At 41.4% G+C, this 21,792-nt stretch overlaps 1 protein-coding gene across 2 annotated transcripts in view; it reads left to right on the top strand.

Annotated features, from left to right (window-relative positions):
- Nucleotides 1-21,792, top strand: part of MINDY2 (MINDY lysine 48 deubiquitinase 2) — a gene marked incomplete at its 5' end in the record, with an annotated part of 101,013 nt that overhangs the window by 71,179 nt on the left and 8,042 nt on the right. For both annotated transcript variants that reach the window (XM_014593422.2, XM_006141809.3), the window contains 2 exon segments: nucleotides 7,291-7,433; nucleotides 20,254-20,427. In XM_014593422.2, coding sequence (XP_014448908.1) covers nucleotides 7,291-7,433; nucleotides 20,254-20,427 — 317 coding nt within the window.

The raw sequence follows: 21,792 nt of genomic DNA, 5'->3' as shown, positions 1-21,792 counted from the left end.
ATTACTATATTTAAAAAATTAAAACTAGCAACTATAAGAATATATAAGAGCATATAAGAGATGTGTACATGAACTGTATATTAATTAGCCAGAACCAAACTAAAGTAATAAGAATATACATAGTATTTTAGTGGAGGTTTTTCCTGATCTACTTGCACTAAGCATATAGAGACATTGATCACCAATTTGTATGACAATTCTTTTACTACCACTTAAGGTTTAAATTTTAGGAGAGAAAAGAACAACAAAAAAATGTTATGAACATTTTTCTTTCAAGTAACAAAATTTCACACACTAGAACTTTGGCATTCAGACCCAAGCTGTCACTACTTTAGACATATTCCTGAAAAGAAGGCTATATGAAAATTTGTTTGTAGAATCCAACTTTTTCAGTAATACTCAATAAAATTAGAGTTATGCTGTTTAGAAGAAATCAAAGGAACCATAGGGTTTAGAAAGTCGTAACAGACAGAATGACAGCCTGGAGGTAATACTCAGTGAACAGATTTACAGGGGAAGAGGCTGGGAACTATTGGTGCAGCGTCTCTTACCCAGCTGACCTGCTGTGCCGGGGTGAGACTTGGTAGTATACTGATCAACAGAACGAACAGCTAAAACATCAGCCCCTTCAGCCCCTTCATCACTTCTCTTTTTTCTTAACTTCATGTTACATTTATTATTTCTCTGTCAGTGACTTCTCAGGATAGTGAAAAACTGTAACTAATTAATGAGGTATTGTTAATTTGAGAAGAATATCTTGGTGAAAGTAAGGAAAGCATCACCCTCCATAGTGGTTTAGAATGTTCAAGTGAATATACTGGGAATATTTATAGATTAATCCCTTCACATATATATTTCATAAATTCTACATATCAGATTTCCCAGTGAAGGGATAATTATATGTGGAATATCCTACGATTAAAAAGTTAATTTTTTGTTTACAAAAGCTACAGATTTATTTACTTATTTATTTTCGAAATAATTATTAAATGCCATTGGTTACTTATGTGAGGCAATTAGAAATCATATCACAGGACCAGCAGATGGCATAATGGCTACGTTGCTGGACTCCCATGTAGTCGACTACAGTTCAAGTCCTGGATCCAGTGGCTTAAATTCACGCCGGGTGCGTGTGCATGCGAGAAGAGAATGGAGGAGAAGGGATTGCAGCGTGGCCATCTGCCCTGGGGGGTGATTTCTCACTTTCTGTCTCTCTGTCTCTCTCTGTCTTTATGGTGAGCGCATGTGCCTTATAGCAAAATGTCTCCAAAAAAAGAAATCATATCAGATAGAAAAGACCACAATGGACATTTTTATTCACATTGTAGCAGTTAGCTTTCCTCCTTCATTTTTATTCATCATATTCTCTTAGATATGTTTAATTGAAAGTAGTCTGTTTTCTTTTATTTGTTTTCTTTTATATTTAGCCGACAGCTGAAGCTTTCCTTTTTCAGTCAATCCAAAAGCTAATGTACTTCTGATCTTTATTGTTTAAAATTAGGCTTCGTGGCTGCACCATGGCACAGTGGTAATGCACTGCTCAGGAGAAGCGTGATCTCACACGGCGATAGCCTGAATCCCCGGCCACATGGCCTGAACCCCGTTGGGCATGTGTATGAGTGCCCACGGTCTGCCAGACTGGAGAAATGGGATTGAGTCATGAGCAGATGTTGGGACTAGCAGATGGCATAATGGTTACGTTATTCGACTCCCACGTAGTTTGCTGCTGTTCAAGTTCTGGACTTGGTGGCTTAAACTCATGCTGGGTGTGTGTGTGTCATGCCCAAAATCCAAGAGGAAAATGGAGAAGAAGGGATTGTGGTGTGGCCCTCGTGATTTCTCACTTTCTGTCTCTCTGGTGAGGGCACACACCCTAGAGCAAAGATCTATCTCTTTCAAAAAAGAAGAAAGAAACATGAGCAGACCCTAGGGAGGGTATCTCCCTTCTCTTTCTCTCACGCATGTACATATATGCTGTAGGAGTAATAAAGAAAAAAATTAATTAAGCTTTGGCACTAGATAGCTCTTTTTTTTTTCAATTGCATTAGGACATGTGTGCTCACCGGAGAGTTGGAAAGTGAGAAATAACCTTCCAGGGGGATGGCAATGCCACAGTACTTTTTCTCAATTCTTCCCTTGGGATTTTGGGTACATACACACATGCACCAAGTATGTTTTTCAAGTTGCTGGGTCTAGGACTCAAACTGTGGAGTCAACAACTATCTGTCTCTCCAGCAAGTGCACACACTCTGTAGGAAAAAAAAAAAAAAAGCACAGTACTTTTACTTGTACATAGAGTACTTATTATTTGCTACCTTTTTTGGTTGTTAGTACCATTTTTGAGTCTGATGTAATGATGAATTGGCAGGAAAATCAAGAGGTAAAAAGCTAGCATGATACCAGATGTCAAACATCATCAGAACTAGTCATTTAATTCCAGATGCTCTCTCAGGAACAGTTATTTCTTTCTTCTTTCATTGCTAGAGGGTATGTGTGCTTACCAGAGAGAGAGAGAAGCCATCCCCAAATGGGGCATAGTTATGTCACAGACCTTTTTCCTCTATTTTTCCATACTATTTAGACATGTATGCACATGCGTCAAGCCACCAGGACCAGGATATGAACTGTGGTTGGCTACATGGGATCTAGATCCCTTATCTGCTGAGTTATGGGGCCAGCCTGGATTTTTTTTAATTTGGGGGATTTTTTTTCCCCAAGCCACCCAGGCTGGGGTTCTCGCTACAGTCAGTCATGTGGGATCCAGCTGTTCTAATTACTGTGCTGTGGAGCTAGCAGATGGCGTAGTGATTACATTGCTGGACTCCCACATGGCCAACCGCAGTTCAAGTCCAGGACCTGGTGGCTTGAAAATCACTCTAGGCACGTGTGCATGCATGCCCAAGATCCCTGGAGGAGAATGGAGGAGAGGGATTGCAGCATGGCCATCTCTGGGGATATTTCTCGCTTTCCCTCTCACTGTCTCTGTCTAGAAGCGTGATCTCACACGGCGATAGCCTGAATCCCCGGCCACATGGCCTGAACCCCGTTGGGCATGTGTATGAGTGCCCACGGTCTGCCAGACTGGAGAAATGGGATTGAGTCATGAGCAGATGTTGGGACTAGCAGATGGCATAATGGTTACGTTATTCGACTCCCACGTAGTTTGCTGCTGTTCAAGTTCTGGACTTGGTGGCTTAAACTCATGCTGGGTGTGTGTGTGTCATGCCCAAAATCCAAGAGGAAAATGGAGAAGAAGGGATTGTGGTGTGGCCCTCGTGATTTCTCACTTTCTGTCTCTCTGGTGAGGGCACACACCCTAGAGCAAAGATCTATCTCTTTCAAAAAAGAAGAAAGAAACATGAGCAGACCCTAGGGAGGGTATCTCCCTTCTCTTTCTCTCACGCATGTACATATATGCTGTAGGAGTAATAAAGAAAAAAATTAATTAAGCTTTGGCACTAGATAGCTCTTTTTTTTTTCAATTGCATTAGGACATGTGTGCTCACCGGAGAGTTGGAAAGTGAGAAATAACCTTCCAGGGGGATGGCAATGCCACAGTACTTTTTCTCAATTCTTCCCTTGGGATTTTGGGTACATACACACATGCACCAAGTATGTTTTTCAAGTTGCTGGGTCTAGGACTCAAACTGTGGAGTCAACAACTATCTGTCTCTCCAGCAAGTGCACACACTCTGTAGGAAAAAAAAAAAAAAAGCACAGTACTTTTACTTGTACATAGAGTACTTATTATTTGCTACCTTTTTTGGTTGTTAGTACCATTTTTGAGTCTGATGTAATGATGAATTGGCAGGAAAATCAAGAGGTAAAAAGCTAGCATGATACCAGATGTCAAACATCATCAGAACTAGTCATTTAATTCCAGATGCTCTCTCAGGAACAGTTATTTCTTTCTTCTTTCATTGCTAGAGGGTATGTGTGCTTACCAGAGAGAGAGAGAAGCCATCCCCAAATGGGGCATAGTTATGTCACAGACCTTTTTCCTCTATTTTTCCATACTATTTAGACATGTATGCACATGCGTCAAGCCACCAGGACCAGGATATGAACTGTGGTTGGCTACATGGGATCTAGATCCCTTATCTGCTGAGTTATGGGGCCAGCCTGGATTTTTTTTAATTTGGGGGATTTTTTTTCCCCAAGCCACCCAGGCTGGGGTTCTCGCTACAGTCAGTCATGTGGGATCCAGCTGTTCTAATTACTGTGCTGTGGAGCTAGCAGATGGCGTAGTGATTACATTGCTGGACTCCCACATGGCCAACCGCAGTTCAAGTCCAGGACCTGGTGGCTTGAAAATCACTTTAGGCACGTGTGCATGCATGCCCAAGATCCCTGGAGGAGAATGGAGGAGAGGGATTGCAGCATGGCCATCTCTGGGGATATTTCTCGCTTTCCCTCTCACTGTCTCTGTCTTTCTGGTGAGCACACACGGTGCTATGGCAAATAACTCTAAGCAGGAAAAAAAAAAAAAAGCTATTGCGCTAATGGACCAGTCTAGAAATAATGATTTCTTAGAATTAAAATATGCACTTATAAGAGTAATTCCAGGAGCCAGTAGTGGCATGGTGGTTAAGGCACTGGACTCCCACATGGCCAATCACAGATTGAATCCCAGACCTGATGACTTGCTTTCTCATTTTCGCTCTCTCTGGTGAGTTCACATGCCCAATATTAAATTTAAAAGTGATAATAATTAATAAAGTTAAATAAATAATTTTAAAAATAAAAATAATGGATCGAATTCCCTCCTCTCCCTTTTTTAAGGTTTTTGCCATAGTTTGTGTGTGCTTGCCAAAGAGAGACAGACAGTGGGAAAGTAAGAAATCACCCCCCAGGGGGTTGACCAAACTGCAGTTCCTTCTTCATTCTCCCCTTGGGATTTTGGACATGCATGCCCACATGCCTGGAGTGATTTTCAAGTTACTAGGTCCAGGACTTGAACTGTGGTGGCCCATGTGGGAATCTACCACCTTAACCACCAGGCCACCTGCTGGCACCTTCTCTTCCTACTTTAGTCAAGTCCTTGGAATAGTGGGATGTATTTGTAACTTTTTACTTTGCAGCTGAAGTGGCTTGACAATAAGAGAAGGAGTAGACCTACTAGGTTTATTTTCAGTATCTTGTTCAAGTGTTAGTTTCTTAATGCAAATTCATCTTTACTCCCTATTCCTGCACTTCTCAGCTCACTTCTAAAACTTTTTATAGCACCCTTTTCCTCCCTATTGCATTTAAGACATTTCTATACTTATTGGAGGGCACAAAGGGAAGAAGGGAGAGGAAAAAAGAGAAATACAAGGTGTTTTTTTTTTTTAAGAATTATATCATTTAACTTTATTTATTTTATTTTAATTTTACCAGTGAGGGATAGAGTGAGAGAGAGAAAAAATGAGAAAGCAAGCTGCCAGGTCCAGTTCTCAAACTGCGGTTGGCCACGTGGGAGTCCAATGCCCTTGACCACCACGCCACCTGCCAGCCCCCCCACCCTTTTCAGAGAGTTTTTTTTCTGTAGACTGCCTGCACTCGTTAGAGAGACAGAAAGTGAGGAAGCATCCCCTGAGGAGGATGGCCACACCACAATCCCTTCTCCTCCATTCTCCTCTCAGGAATTTGAGCACGTATGCACACACACTTGGTGTGAGTTATGCTGCCAGGTCTGGGACTCAGACCACGGTCAGCTACGTGGGAGTCCAGTGACATAATCATTATGGCATCTGCTGGTCCCCAAGTTGTTATTTTTTTTAAGAATTATTTAACTTATTATTGCCTTTTCGGGAAAGTCATCGACATATTTTTTGCACAGAAAAATGCGTCATGACTTTCCCCCATGACCTGATATCATTATTTTTAAATTTTGCTATGGGGCACACGCATGCACCAGAGAGAGGCGGAGAGGGAGAGAGAGGGAAAATGAGAAGGCAAGTTGCCAGATCTAAACTTGAACTTTGGAATTGGCCATGTGGGAGTCCAGCGTCTTAACCACCATGCCACCTGCTGGCCCAAATTTTAAAAATACATATGCATTTGATTCTCATTCCTCATGGTAGCTATATTCCATAAAGTTGTTCTGAGCACTGAATTAGTGAATACTGAGCTATCACTCCTAGCGGATATATAGGATTAGATTCTTGTGAGCCTCTGGTCACATTTTCATCAACCAATCAATAAACTTGCTTTATGTATATTTCTGTTTAAAGGCTTATTTAATATATGTAGTTAATGCACTAACATTAAACTCACATAAGCTTTCTCTATAAGGCATATCATAGCCTTTTCCACTTAAAAAAGCTAGCCAGCGCTTCAACATCGCATCTGGGGGCCCTTTTAAACAGCAAAATCACCAACATAAAGCACAAAAATGTGAAAAATATGACATGACCCAAACTGTGAAAGGGCATTTGTCAACAGTATGAGTGCTGAAACAGGAAGGCAGACCTTAGCTAAGAATGTGTGTGTTGAGCAACTCAAATTTCTCCTGATCTTCACATGTTCTCAGATGCCCATGGAAGAGCTACGAGCATTGATTTGGGGGTAATACATTTCAGCCAGTAGATAAACTTGCAGATAAGAATCTATAGATTATGAGGCTCACCTGTACGTATGTCTGTTAACTAAAGCCCCAGATAACGTCTGTGTCCTTCATTATGTTTCAAAAACGAGATCATTTCTATTTCTGGACTTGATATACGTATCTACATAATGAGTGGTAAATGTTGGAGGTTAGGATAAAAATGGCACCAGTATCCCACTAGTTTCTGATCAGTCTCCCACTACCTTTAAGACAAGAATTGAGCAGTTTGTGACTCGGATTATCTGGGCTCTTTGTTAATAACTTACAGACTCAGTTTGTTAAAGCTACTGTTAATTTCTCAAAGCCTAGCCATTGCTATATCATTTTTTCTCCTCCCCACTTTTTAAATTGCTAACTCTTGCTTTTTATTTGCTTTAATGGGTTTTTGTTTTACTGTGTCTATTTTTGTTTTGTTGCAAGCTGCCTGAAATGTTTTTTGGAAGTAGGTGAAGTATAAGTAAATATATTTATTGATAAAAAGAATATTACATAACTTTCTTTAGGATGAGGATGTCTGTAGACATGTCTTTCATAGCAAAATTAGAAGACATCGCAATTTGGGGCCATAATAGAATAGTAGGAAAACTCTTATATTATATTGACTGGCCTTTTTCCATACTTAGATACACAGTGTAAATAGGAAACAAATAACTTTTTAATTTTGAAATTATTCTTCCATCTAATATTATGCATTGGTTCCATAGGCTTTGTAGCTGAGCAGTTTCTAAATAATACAGCCACTCAACTGACATACCATGGATTATGTGAACTAACTTCAACTGTTCAAGAAGGAGAACTCTGTGTGTTCTTTCGGAATAATCATTTTAGTACCATGACCAAATACAAGGTATGATATAAAATAGCTATTTGATTCTTATATTAATTAAGTACAAGGAGCTTGATTTAGAGATGCCTTTGATTATTTCAAAATAAAACATTATAACATAATATTCCTTGATTATCAAATTTTAAAGGTAAGTAAGTATTTCTTTAGGGTGAAATGGATTAATGAAATATCTTAAATAAGTTTTTGCTTTTTAATTGAATCTTAACTTCCTTTTCACAGAGTACTATATTAAGAAGTGTTATTATTTTTTTTTTCTAAGAAAAATAAATAAACCTACTGATATAGCTTAGGATGACTTCCTTTTGGGTAATTTAATTTATTTCTTAAATGAGAGGAGGAGACAGAGGAGGGGAAGAGAGGAGCAGCAGGGTCCTCTCGCCTCATCCTGATCCCGGCCTCAGCCAGCCCAGATGATGGGCACATGGATACACACACTCAGCACGCACAGGAAGACCTCTGGATCCAAACCAGGGATTTTCCAAGATGGCCTCAGCTGTGCAAAAGGTTACTTTACTGCTGTGCCACCACAACTAATCAGAACTAGAAAGTCTAATGATGAATGTTTATATTTGAGGTGTAAAGGAGTTTAGAAGAAAAAATTGGGGCCAGTAGATGGTATGGTGGTCAAGGTGCTGGACTCCCACATGGCTGACTATGGTTCGAGTTCTAGACCTGGCATCTTGTTTTCTCAATTTCCCCCTCCCTTTCTTGTCTTTCTCTGGTGAGAATATGTGCCCTATAGGAAATTAAATAATAATAATAATAAAAATAAATAAAATAGGTTTTTTTAAAGAAAAAATTAAGATTTGCCTTTATGATATTTTGCTGTTACTAAAGTTATTGATGTGACTATATATTCTTCTTATAGTGCTATTTATGTCCCTGGCAAAAACAAAAAACTGGGGCCAGCAGATGGCATAATGGCTATGTTACTGGACTCCCATGTAGTCAACCATGGTTTGAGTTCCAGACTCAGTGGCTTAAACTCATGCTGGTTGCGTGTGCGTGTGTGCCCAAGATCCCGAGAGGAGAATGGAAGAGAAGGGATTGCGGTGTGGCCATCATCCCTGGGGGGTGATTTCTCGCTTTCTGTCTCTGTCTCTCTCTGTCTTTCTGGCAAACGAGTACGCGCCCTATAGCAAAAACCTCTCCTAAACAAACAATTTCTACCCCTTTTGTTTTCTCTTGCATCCATCCTTTTCTTTCTGTTCGTATAGCTGTCACCTAGTTCAAGAGGTTATCACCTTATAGTTAAACTTCTACAGGTGAAGGCTACTCTAATCAGTCATGTCAATAAAATAGCCAAAACATTTAGTAGCACCTAGTGCCTAGAAGATAAAAATGCAGATATGTTCTATTCCTCAGTGTCAGCACTGCTTCAGCCAAAGTGGTGTCTGCTCACCGCCATTGACCCTCCGTCCCTGTACATACTTTATTCTTTCTCATATTTGCTCCTTTACTGACATTTCTTATCACTTGATTTTTATTTGGAAGGCTCTTCTCACTCTATTTTTTGCCTACCCAAATTTCATCTCTTATATAAGAGGTTCTCAGTTCAGTTGGTGGTATGCTGGAACTACCTGGGAGCTGTTTTGTTGTTGTTGTTTTTAAGGTTTTTTGCCACAGGACACGTGCACTCACCAGAGAGACAGAGAGAGACAGTGAGAAGGAAAGTGAGAAACATCCCCAGGGGTTATGACCATGCCACAACCCCTTCTTCCTCCAGACTCCTCCCGGAACTTAAGGCATGCATGTATGCGCACTTGGCATGAGTTTAAAAACGCCAGGTCTGGGACTCAAACCATGGTCAGCCATATAGGGGTCCAACACCTTTAATCACCACACCAATCGCTTCCCCCTTTGGGATCTTTTTTTTTGAAAAAATCAACAATAAAGGGACCAGCACATGGTATAATGATTATATTACTGGACTCCTGTATTGTTGGCTGCGGTTCGAGGTTCAGATCTGGTGACTTGAAACTCACACCAGGTGCATGTGCATGCATTTCCAAAATCCCAAGAGGACAATGAAGATGGGATTGCAGTGTGGCTATCCCCCAGGGGGGTGATTTCTCGCTTTCTGTCTTTCTCTTTCTCTGTGTCACCGGTGAGTGCATGCATCCTAGATCAAAAATTTCTCTAAAAAAAAAAAAAAATACACACCAAAGTTGGGCTAGCCCATGTTGTGTTGGTTAACTCAGCTGGACTCCACAGGGCCAATGGCACAGTTCAAATCTCAGACCTGACAGCTTGAGAAACACACTGGGTGCATGTGTGCGCATGCCCAAAATCTCAAAAGGAAGAAGTTGAGGAGAAGGGATTGTGGCATGACCGTTCCTTATGGGAGGGTGCTTCTCACTTTCCCTCTCCAGTGAGTGCACACTCCCTCTGGCAAAATTAAAAAAATAAAAACAAAAACAAACCCAGAACCTACCACCAGCCAGTTCAATTAATCCAGACTCTGTAGAGGTGTAGCACCTGCCCTTAGAACTGCCTCTGAGTTAGTTAAATGTTAGTTAAATGGTTTTGATATTGAAATAATTTCAGCGTACAGATCATGATTTGGGGAGAGGGTGATATTTATAAGAAAAATATGGAATAATAAGAAAAGAAAAGGCCTAGGACAGAGATTTGAGGAGTGCCTGCATTTAAGGATTAACTAGAGGAGATGGCAAAGGAGACTGAGAAGAGAAATTCTATAAGGAATATGGTATCTTGAGAATGAGGAGTGTTCCAAGAAGGATGGAGCGCTCAGCTGTTCAGTGCTGTTGAGAAGCTGGACGTGTAAGATAAGGAGTTGGGCAGGAGGGACATAGAAGATAGTAGCAGAAACAGCATTGGAGTTGCTTACAGAATGACTGAGATGTCAGGGAGTAGAAACAGGCTGTAGGCAACTCCAGGAGAGACTTGGTATGGGAGCACAGGCATCGTGGCTCCTCACAGTGAAACACACAGAGGGTTTTTTCTTTTTGGTCATGTTTATTCAATAGACAGAAAAAGGTAGAAGATTCAGGCAAGGGGATAATCGATTTTAGGTTTCTAGAAAGGTTAGAAAGGATGCGAACCTTCATTGGTAAACGGGATTGACATTTTTCTTTTCTTTTCTTTTTTTTTTATGTTTTTGCCATAGGATGCATGTGTTCACGGAGAGACAGAGACAGTGAGAGGGAAAGTGAGAAATGACTCCCCAGAGGGGATGGTCACACCACAGTCCTTTCTATCCCATTCTTCTCTCAGGATTCTGAGCACACATGCACACGTACCTGGCATGGTATTTTTCAAGCCACTGGGCCCGGGTCAGCCTGTGGGAGTCCGACACCTTAACCACCACACAACCTGATGGCCCTGGAAATTGACCTATGATTTAAAATGTAACTTCTGGGACCAGTGGGTGGCATAATGGTTAAGGTGCAGAACACTCCCACATGGCCAACCATGGTTTGAGTCCTGGACCTGGTGGCTTGCTCTCTCACTTTCCTTCACTCTGTGTGTCTCTCTGGCCAAAATTAAATAAGTGAATAAATAAAATTAAATAATTCTTTAAAAATAAAATGGAACTTCTCTACCATAATGGAAAGAAAGAATAGATGATAAGAATAGCTACAGATAAATTTGTAGAGTTGATGGCAAGATGCAGAGAAAGGTACTGTTGTTTTATGAATGAGAGAGAATGTGCAGGAGGGAGAGAGACAGACTATTTTTGACAGGCTCTCATGTCCTGAACGTCCTGCCTCAGCCTCACAGCCATCCAGGACTACAGTTAGTGCCATCAGGGCCAGCCTGTTTCGGGTTGGGCCCGGAACCACACTGGGCCCCCACGCAGCCACAGCCATCACACAGCATCCTCCTCCTTGCCGCTCGCTCGCTCAGCTTCTGGGCTAGAAAGGTAGGGTTTAAATGCTTCTGTGTTTTCTGTCATGTAAATGCAAAAGCATTTACTGAAACTAAGTAGGAGTAAGGAGTTAAGATTCCAGATTAGAAAAGAGAATTCTGGGTCCATAGCCTAGTGGTTAAGGAACAGATCTCACATGGTCAGCTCTGGTCTGAATCCCACCCACGGCAGCTTGGAAAATACACTGGGCATTTTATATGTACATGCCCCACATCTCAACAGAAATAGAGCAATGGAGAAGGGATTGTGGGATAATTCTGCCCCACTAGGGGGTGCTTTCTCCCTTTTCCTATTTCCCTGTCTCTCCGTATCTCTCTGGTGAGTACATTGTTTTTCTCTGCTGAGTTTTAATTACCCTCTGGCAATTAAAAGAAAATAGTTTGAAATAGTCCTTGCAAATGGGGCTAGCAGGTGGCATGGTGGTTGGGGCCTGGAGTCCCTTGTGGCCGTGGTTTGAGTCTCAGACCTTGTTTTCTCTCTCTCGCTCTCTGGTGAGCACATGTGCCCTAGAGCAAATTTTAAAAATAATAATAATCAATAAATAAAAATAGTCCTTTCCAGGCCAGATGTGGTGTGATGTTTAAGGCAGCTGGATCCCACGTGGCTAACCGCCTGGTTCAGTCCCAGACCTGGTGGCTTGAAAAACATGCGGGGCACTTGTGAGTGGATTCTTGCCCAAAATCTTGTGAAAAAAATGGAGAAGGGATTGCAGCATGTTCATCCCCCTAGGGGATGGGAGTGCTCCCCCCCACCTCCCTGCCATGTCTCTCTGGTGAGTGCATGTGCCCTAAAACAAATGAACAACAATAATAACAGTAGTTCTTGTACCACATGGAAGAAAGCTTGTACTAAATAAATTATAAAGGATGACCAGGCAGTGGGAAGAATGGTAATTATTTTTATTTTATTTTAATTTTTATAGAGATTTTTGCTATAGGGTACATGTGCTCACCAGAGAGACAGAGAGAAATACAAAGAGAGAAAGTGAAATACCAACCCCCTGGGGAATGGCCACGTATTAGTCCCTTCTCCATTCTCCTCTTGGGATTTTAGGCACACATGCACATGTGCCTGGTATGAGTTTCAAACCACTGGGTCCAGGATTTGAACCGTGGTTGGCCATGTGGGAGTCTAGTACTTTAACCACTATGCTACCCGCTGACCCAGAGAATGGTAATTAGTAAACGAATATGCCATGATTTTGCCGCAAGAGTATAGGCTTGGAGAAGGTAGCCAGGGTTATTCTAGGCTTTGGACTTTTTTTTTTTTTTTTTGGAGAGGTTTTTGCTATAGGGCGCGTGCGCTCGCCAGCCAGACAGAGAGAGACAGAGAGATAGAAAGCAGGAAATCCCCCCCCAGGGGGGATGGCCACGCCGCAATCCCTTCTCCTCCATTCTCCTCTCAGGATCTTGGGCACGCACGCACACGCGCCCGGCGTGAGTTTAAGCCACCGGGTCCAGGACTCGAACCGCGGTCGACTATGTGGGAGTCCAGCGACATAGCCATTACGCTAACTGCTGGTCCCATAGGCTTGGGACCTTTTGAAGTGGGTGCAACAAAGTGTAGACGACCAAAGGAGGTTAGTGACAGGATGATGTTATAGACACAGCAGCGTTGTCCAGGTTTGTAGAAGTAAATATCGCCTAGAACAAATCAAACACCATTTCTCTCTAAGGTAATCCTATTCTTATAAAAGAGATAAATGGAAACAGCTATCCTGGTGACCAGTGACCAGTCACTGGGGAGATGCCCTCGTTTACTACAGTAATCCCCGAACCAAAGCAATAGCACTGTTTTTCTTTCTTTTTTTTTTTTTTAATAAAAAATTGCAAACTTACAGAAAAGTAATGAGACATTTAACAATTTTGACATTATGCTATTTTCAGCTTATTTTTATAATTTTGGTCATAATTTAATATGTAACTCAGAGCAATAAAGAACATTTCCTTTCTTTTCTATTTTTATTTTTAGAGACATTTTCGCTTTAGGATACATGCGCTCGCCAGAGAGATAGAAAACGAGAAATCACCCTCTGGGGGGGTGACCACACCGCAATCCCTTCTCCTCTCAGGACTTTGGGTACACACACACCCACACACAAACACATACACTCACATACACACGTCTTGCATAAGTTTTAAGCCGCCAGGTCTGGGACTTGAGCCATGGTTGACTAGGTGGGAGTCCAGCAATGTAACCGTTAGGCCATCTGCTGGTCGCAGAACATTTCCTTTCAAACCAAGGTACCGTTATGTCATCTAATAAAATCAACTCTTATTCTTAATATCATCAAATACCCAGTCCATATTTGTATTTCCCGTATCTCTACAAAAATGGTTTTATGAATGGTTTGTTCAGATCATGATCTGATCAGGAACAATGCATTGCATTTGGTAGAGTAGTTTCATTTATTTATTTTTAAGAACAGTTTTTTCTATGAGGTGTGTGTATGCTCACCGGAGACAGAGAGAGAAAGTGAGAAATCACCCCTTAGGGAGAATGACCATGCCGCAATTCCTTCTCCGCTCAAGATTTTGGGCACAAATGAGTTTCAGCCTGCTGTGTCTGGGACTTGAACTGCAGTCAACCATGTGGAAGTCCAGTGTCTTAACCACTATACCACTGGCTGGCCCCAAGTAGCGTTATTTTAAATAATACAAATCTCGTGTATTCCAGGGATCTTCTAGGCCTTTGAACTATTTATGTCCCATCGTGACCCTCTCAGTTCTATTCTCTATATTCTCACTGTCCCATCTTTCCGGTCCTGAGTCTTTATTGAGACATCACTTTACTTCTGGCAGAGACCCAGTGAATGCATTCTTTTTTTTTTTTTTTTCCTGAGAGATTTTTGTTGTAGGCAGGTGCACTTGCTGGAGAGACAGAGAGACAGAAAGTGAGAAATCACCCCCAAGGGGGGTGGCTATGCCCAGTTCCTTCTCCATTCTCTACTGGTGATCTTTGGCAACACATGTGTGCCCAGCATGAAGTTCAAGCTGCCAGGTCTGGGACTCGAATCGTGGTTGACCATGTGGGAGTCCAGCGCCTTAACCACTGCATCACCTGATGACCCCACGAATGCATTCTTTACAGAAGTTAGGCACACTTCTCTTCATTGACCCAGAGACTTATTACCTAATTCACAGTAGAATCTATAATACTTTGGCTGTTGGTGTAGAACCAGAAGCCCCAAAGAAATACATTAAAAATATCAAAAGAGGGCTAACTCTGTGGCCTGGTGGTTGGGAGAGCCAGATCCCATGTCACCAATCGCAGAGTTTGAATCCTGGCCCCAGTGACTTGAAGAGCACACTGGACACATATGTATGTGTGCCCAAATCCTGACAGGATGGAGGCGTGAACGAGAAGGGGTCATAGTGAGGCCATATGCCGTTTCTCCCTCTCCCTCTCTGTTCCTCTGTCCCTCTCTGGTGAGTTCGTTTGCCTTCTGGCAAATTAAAAATAAATAAATAAATAACTGAAGGAATGTCAAATAAAATTTAGGGAAGGGGTTCTTCCAAAACAATAACTAATTGCTTGATAAGGAAATAAGAGAGAGAATTGTGGTTTTGGTCTATTAAACCTATTAAGCATTAAAACTGTTATCTCCTACTAACTCATGGGTTGATAGTGTGTTTATAGTTCTTTATAATCTTTAGCCCCAGGAAATCTGTGATCTAATATGGATACAAGGAGAAAGAAAAAAATAGAAAGCTTGCTTTTTCAATCAATATATGGCCTGATCTACATTAAATCTGCATTATACATTCTAAAGTTTCACTTTTGAAAAACCCTGAGTTTTAAGACTATTTCATATATTCGTATTTAATGATCACTTTACTTTCCATCTTCCCAATGCTGTGAACTCTTTGGAACATCTATAGTGGAAACACATTTTATCCCACAGAATTCAAGAAGCACTTTGTTTTCATCAGCAGAGGACGCATGCATCTGCCGGGGAGTGAGAGAAAGCATCTCAGCACAGTTGTGCTGCGGCCCCTTCCTCTGCTTCTCATCCATCAGGACTGGGGCACACATGAACATAAACCTTGTATATTTTTCAGGTCTCAAGGGCCAAAATTCAAACTGCTGTTGGCCATGTGGGATCCAGCTTCTCACAGTGTTTAACTACTGCACTACAACCAGTACATTTTTAAAAATTATTTATTCGAATTTAAATTTACTACTGTTACTAGTACTGTTGTTTTTTAAATTTGCTACAGGGCACACGTGCTCATGAGAGACAGTGAGAGAGAGAGAGAGAAAGTGAGAAATCAAGCTGCCAGGTCTGGGCTTTGAACATGGTCACCTGTGTGAAAGTCTAGCATCTTAACCGCCATGCCACCTGCTGGAGCCTAGTTTTTTTCTTCCTCCTAGGATTCTGGGCACTTATGAACACACGCTCTGCATAGTTTTCAAGCTGCTGGGTCTGAAACTTAAACCACATAGTTAATTGTCTTAACCTCCATACCACCTGCTGGTTCTAAATTTCTTTTTTTAAGAATTACATTACTGGGACCACCAGTTGGCTTAATGGCTATGTCGCTGGACTCCTATGTATTTGACCATGGTTTGAGTTCCAGACCCGGTGGCTTAAATTCACACCAGGTGTGTGTGTGTGCATGCCCAAGATCCCAAGAGGAGAATGGAAGAGAGGGGATTGCTGTGTGGCCATTCCCCCTTGGGGGGGGTAATTTCTCGCTTTCTGTCTCTCTGTTACTCTCTTGTCTTTCTGGTGAGCACACACGCCCTATAGCAAAAACCTCTCAAAAAATTACTTTATTTTATTATTATTTTTAATTTGACCAGAGAGAGAAAGAGAAAGAAAGGGAAAGTTAGAAAGCAAGCCTCCAGGTCCAGGATGTGAACTGAGGTTGGCCACATGGGAATCCTGTCCCTTAACCACTACACCACCTACTGGCCCTATAAATTTTTTTTTAAATTTAATTTTCCAGTGGACACTTATTTTCACCAGCAAGAGAAATAAGAGAAAGCACTGCCCAGTGTAATGTGGTCACATCGTAATCCCTTCCATTCTGTTTCTCTGTCTTGTGAGGATTCGGAGCATGCACACACATGCTCTACATGTTTTCAAGCTACCAGGATTAGAATTTGAACCATGTGGTTAGCCATGTGGGATCCAGCTCCCTTGACTACCAACCCACAGGTTCAGACCCAGAAAGTAAATTTAACAATTTAATATCCCGATAGGATGCTTTTCTTTTCTTTTCTTTTTTCTTTTCTTTTCTTTTCTTTTCCTTTTATTACAGAGGGGGTGTGTGCTTGTTGGAGAGTGAGAGAGGGAAAGTAAGAAAGAAGTAAACACCCCACATAGGGCATGGTCATACCTCAATCCCCTTTCTTCCATTTCTCCTTTTAGGATTTTAGGTACACATGCACACGTGCCTGGCATGTTTCTCGAGCCTTTAGGTTCATTAACTCAAACCACTTGATCAGCCCTGTGGGATCCAGCCACCTTAACCACCAGGCCATGGGCTGGCCCTCAAATGCTCTTCTAATATAGGTAAATGGTGTCTATAACTAGGGGCTTATAATAATAACAAATTGCAGTCTGTATTAAACTAGCAAATAAGTCATAAATGTAAGTATATTATTAGTGGAGCTAATTTTTATTATGACTTTCAGAAAAGGTCTTCATGCTTTCAGGTATCTGTGACTATATCATGTGTCATTATAATCTGAGGATCTAGAACAACAGGAAGAAGTCTGTGGCAGGACAAAAGTGATTACCTAGGAAAGGTCATCTCTAGTGTCGTCACTGTTCCTACCAATTTCCTTAGGAATTTATTAATCCTTAACTATTTGTGACCAGAGGGGAGATATATCTTTGTTCTAGTGTATTATGAGATTCTGTAGCACTACTAGAGTCAGGGGCAAATTCTCTATTACATTAGACTTTTTGGTGATCCTTTATATACCATAGCATTAGAAAATAGGGACTCGCATGTGGCGTAGTGGTTACATCGCCGGACTCCTACACTGCCAACTGGACCTAGCGGCTTGAAACCCACGCCAGGTGCATGTGCATGCATGCTTCAAATCCCGAGAGTGGTGTAGGAGGGATTATGGTGTGGCCATCCCCCTAAAGGGTGTTTACTCACCTTCTGTCTGTCTGTCTCTCTCTCTCTGTCTGTCTTTCCAGCAAGCACATGCACTCTATAGCAAAAATTTTTCTAAAAAAAAAAGAAAGAAAGAAAAAATATATAGATATTTCTAAAGTCTGTACCTAGAAAAAGTTTTCTGTTTATTCACTTCATGATTCCATCTTCACAGAATTTTTATTAGGCCTTCTGCCATCATGGGGCAACAATGAATGTTTTATCAAATTGACACTTTTTTCACTGAATATTATGTACCTCAGTCAGCCTCACACTTACCAACTAATAAGTATAAACTATGGTTTTGGGCCAGCAGGTGGCATCATGGTTGGAGTGGCCAGATTCTACATGGCTCACAGCACTGCTCGAGTACTGGATCCAGTGGCTAGAAAAGCACATCAGGTGCATGCATGTGTATATCCAAATCTCAAGAGAAAAAAAGGGGAGAAGGGATTGTGGTGTGGTCATCCCTCATAGGCAACACTTTGTCTCTCACCCCAGTAAGCACACACACCCTATAGCACTTTAAAAAAAATTTTTTTTTGCCTTAGGGCACGTGCACTCGCCAGAAAGACAGAGACAGAAATCGAGAAATCACCCCCCAGGGGGGATTGCCATGCCACGATCCCTGCTCCTCTATTCTCTCAAGATCTTGGGCATGCATACACTTATGCCTGGCATGAGTTTAAGCCACCGAATCTGGGACTCGAACCGTGGTCGGCTATATAGGACTCCAGTGATGTAGCCATTACGCTCTCTGCTGGTCTCCTATAGTACATTTTTTTAAAAAAGAGAGAGATGGGGCTGGCAGGGTGGTGTAGTTAAGGCACTGGATTCCGACATGGCTGACCGCAGTTCAAGCCCTGGGCTGGGTGGCTTGAAAATCACAAGAAAATAAATTAATTAATTTAAAATTTAAAAAAAAAAAACCCTGACAATGTTAAATCAACCAATTGTGTATGTCTTATATACGAAGTACCGTATGTATTTAAGTTGTGTATTTTTATAAAGTGAAACCAAAAAAATTGAAAAAAATAAAATGACAATGAATAAAAAAGTTATATATTTCTATAGACAGTTTTCTTTAAAAATTAATTTTATTTATTCATTCATTTATTTTAATTCGACCAGAGAGAGACATGGGGTGGGAGGCGGGAGAGAAAGCAGCAAAGCAAGCCACCAGGTCCAAGACTCGCACCTTGGTTGGCCACGTGGCAGTGACCAGCGCCTTAACCACCACACCACCTGCTGGTTCCTAGAGACAGTTTTTAAGATATTTTATAAATTAAAAGGTTAATTTTATTCCTACTTAACAAACATCAGTCTCATCTAGGATGGAGAAGAAGGGATTGCAGTGTGGCCATGACACACAATGATGTATCACAAGTGATTTATCACTTTCTCTCTCTCCTCTTCCCCCACTCATACCCCCCTGCTCCACACAAGCTCACATGCACCTAAACAAAACAAACATATGATTCTCATCTCTCTCTCTCTTTTTTTTTTTTTTTTTTGAGAAGCTTTTTTGCTATGGGGCGGGTGCGCTCGCCAGAAAGACAGAGAGAGAGAGAGAGACAGAAAGCGAGAAACCACCCCCCAGGGGGGATGACCATGCCACAATCCCTTCTCCTCCATTTTCCTCTTGGGATCTTGGGCATGCACGCACACGCGCCCGGCATGAGTTTAAGCCACCTGGTTTAGGACTTGAACCACAGTTGACTACATGGGAGTCCAGCAACATAACCATTATGCTAACTGCTGGTCCCACAAATGTATGATTCTTGAGCAGTACAATATTAACCAGTGAGAACCCTGAACAAGTACCAGGAAATCATATCCTTGGCAAATCTAAAGGAAAAATGGCTAACAACCCTTTCATGGTATCACAGGGGTATAAAGCATACATGTGAATGGAGTTAGAACTAATGCAATTAAAAATCAGTGCTGAATTCTGTGGTAGTGACTGTAAATACATACTCACTGAATGTTATAGTAAATATTAGATTCCAACTTCATGAAGTCTTTATACTAGGCCCAGAGATACAAAAATGTGTCTGGGGAATAAGGGAAACACAGGCGTCATACCCAGTCAGGTGGTGCGATACATACAGGTACACAGTCCTATTAGTGTATAAAGCAAGAACAACTAATGGTACATGAAAGGAAAAAGTGGATTGGATTACTCACGGTCTTAATTTTTTTTAAATGTGATAGCGTTTTTTGTGACTTTGTCCTGTTTATTACTTGATTTTTTGGTTTTTGCCATAGGGCATGTGTGTTGGCTGGAGAAAGAGAGAAGGAAAGTGAGGAATCACCCCAGCGGGGGATGGCCATGCCACAGTCCCTTCTCCAGTCTTATTTTAGGATTTTGGGCATGCACACACCCTGTGTGATTTTCAAGTCACTGGGTCTTGGGATTTTAACTGTGGTCGACCATGTGGGGAGTCTAGCACTTTAACCACCACACCACTTGCTGGTCCACTTGATATATTTTTTAGGAACTTGTATTTTTCTGTTTTGTAAAGTGAGGTCATAAATTGCCCAGGGCTATTTATAAGTCATAGGTTAGTAGAGCATGCCAGGAGCTCCTATTTCTTTTACACTGTAGTGCCCATTAACAAACTACATTGAAAACCAAATGAATTTGAGCAAATCAGTAATATACTTGGTCTATTTATTGTGTTATGCAGATCTCAGTAATAGTTGTAATTACTATGTTCTAAATATACAGATTATAAAAATTGCCTTAAATACTATGAACTAGTTTTGATCAATTTAATATTCCTTCTTGTTTTCATTATCTCTTATTAAGGGTCAGCTGTATTTGTTGGTAACAGACCAGGGGTTTCTTACTGAGGAAAAAGTTGTTTGGGAAAGCCTGCACAATGTAGATGGTGATGGAAATTTCTGTGATTCAGAATTTCATCTGCGGCCTCCTTCAGACCCTGAAACTGTATACAAAGGACAACAAGATCAGATAGATCAGGTAAACTTGATTTGTCTTCATGTTGTTTTAAATGGCCATTCCTTTTAAATATGAATGTAGTTACCCAAAACTTTTTAACTAAAGGTTTATTCTTTTGAAATTTTCCTGACACTTCCTGAATAGGTAAGTGATCATTCCACAGGTACATTAATTATACACTTTGGGAGACCAGCAGATGGCATAATGGTTACATTGCCATGTGCTGGACTCCCACATAGTCAACTACGGTTCAAGTCCCAGACCTGGCAGCTTAACACTCAGACCAGGCGTGCGTGTGTGCATGCCCAAGATCCCTAGAGGAGGATGGAGAAGGAATTGTGGCCATTCCTCTAAGGATTGATTTCTCACTTTCTGTCCCTCTGTCTCTCTCTGGCAAGCACACAGATCCTAGAGCAAAAAAAAAAAAAAAAAAAGAAAAGAAAACACCTCCTCTCTAAAAAAAAGAAAATTATACACTTTGGATCAGAAAGTCAAATCATAATGAACTGTGAGGTCACTGTAAGGCGTGTGGATTTTATTCTAATTGCAGTAGGGAAGCCATGTGAGGTGTTAAACATAGAAGTGACATGACCTATTTTACCTTCTTAAAAATCATATGTTAAGTCCTGTAGCGTAATTTGTATAGAAGTTCTGAGTGCATAAAAGAATACTTGTTCAAGCCAGTGTTAATCTTTTATTCTTTTGTTTGGTTTTTGCTTAGGGCAAGTGCACTTGCTCTAGAGAGGCAAAGAGAGAAGTGAGAAGTCCCTCCTTCCTACCCGCAGGGTGGATGGCCACTTTCTCTATTCTTTTGGGATTTTGAGCATGCCACACATGTGCCTGGTGTGTTTTTCAAATCACCAGGTTTATGCCTCAAAGCGCACAGTCAGCTCTGTGGGATCCAGCCACCCTAACCACTATGCCACATGCTGGCCTCCAAGTGTTAATCTTTCTGGGATTCTTGTCTTTTTCTTTGAAAAATAACTGCGTTGTTCAACATACTCATTTTTCTTCAGAAGCTACATAAGAACACTGGTTTTTTGTTTTGTTTTGTTTTTAGGAGCACTGTTTATTAAATACTACTCAAGAGACAAAAATTTTTACTCAAGTATGTAACCACTATGTATAAAAATACCGGAACAGGGAGAATGAAGATAAAGCAGTAGATTGTCACAGCAGTCCAGTTGTGAGGTGTTAAGATAATGGATCCAGCAGTCAGTGTAATGGCTATGTCGCTGGACTCCCATGTAGTCGACCACAATTCAAGTCCCGGACCCGGTGACTTAAGCTCACGGTGGGCACGTGTGCATGCGTGCCCAAGAACCCGAGAGGAGAATGGAGGAGGAGTGATTGCGGTGTGGCCATCTCCCCTGGGGGGTGACTTCT

Source organism: Tupaia chinensis, unplaced genomic scaffold (assembly GCF_000334495.1).
Source record: "Tupaia chinensis unplaced genomic scaffold, TupChi_1.0 Scaffold000063_1, whole genome shotgun sequence".
Taxonomy (NCBI): domain Eukaryota; kingdom Metazoa; phylum Chordata; class Mammalia; order Scandentia; family Tupaiidae; genus Tupaia; species Tupaia belangeri.
Note: the sequence above shows the minus strand (reverse complement) of the source record. Positions and strands in the feature narration are given on the sequence as shown.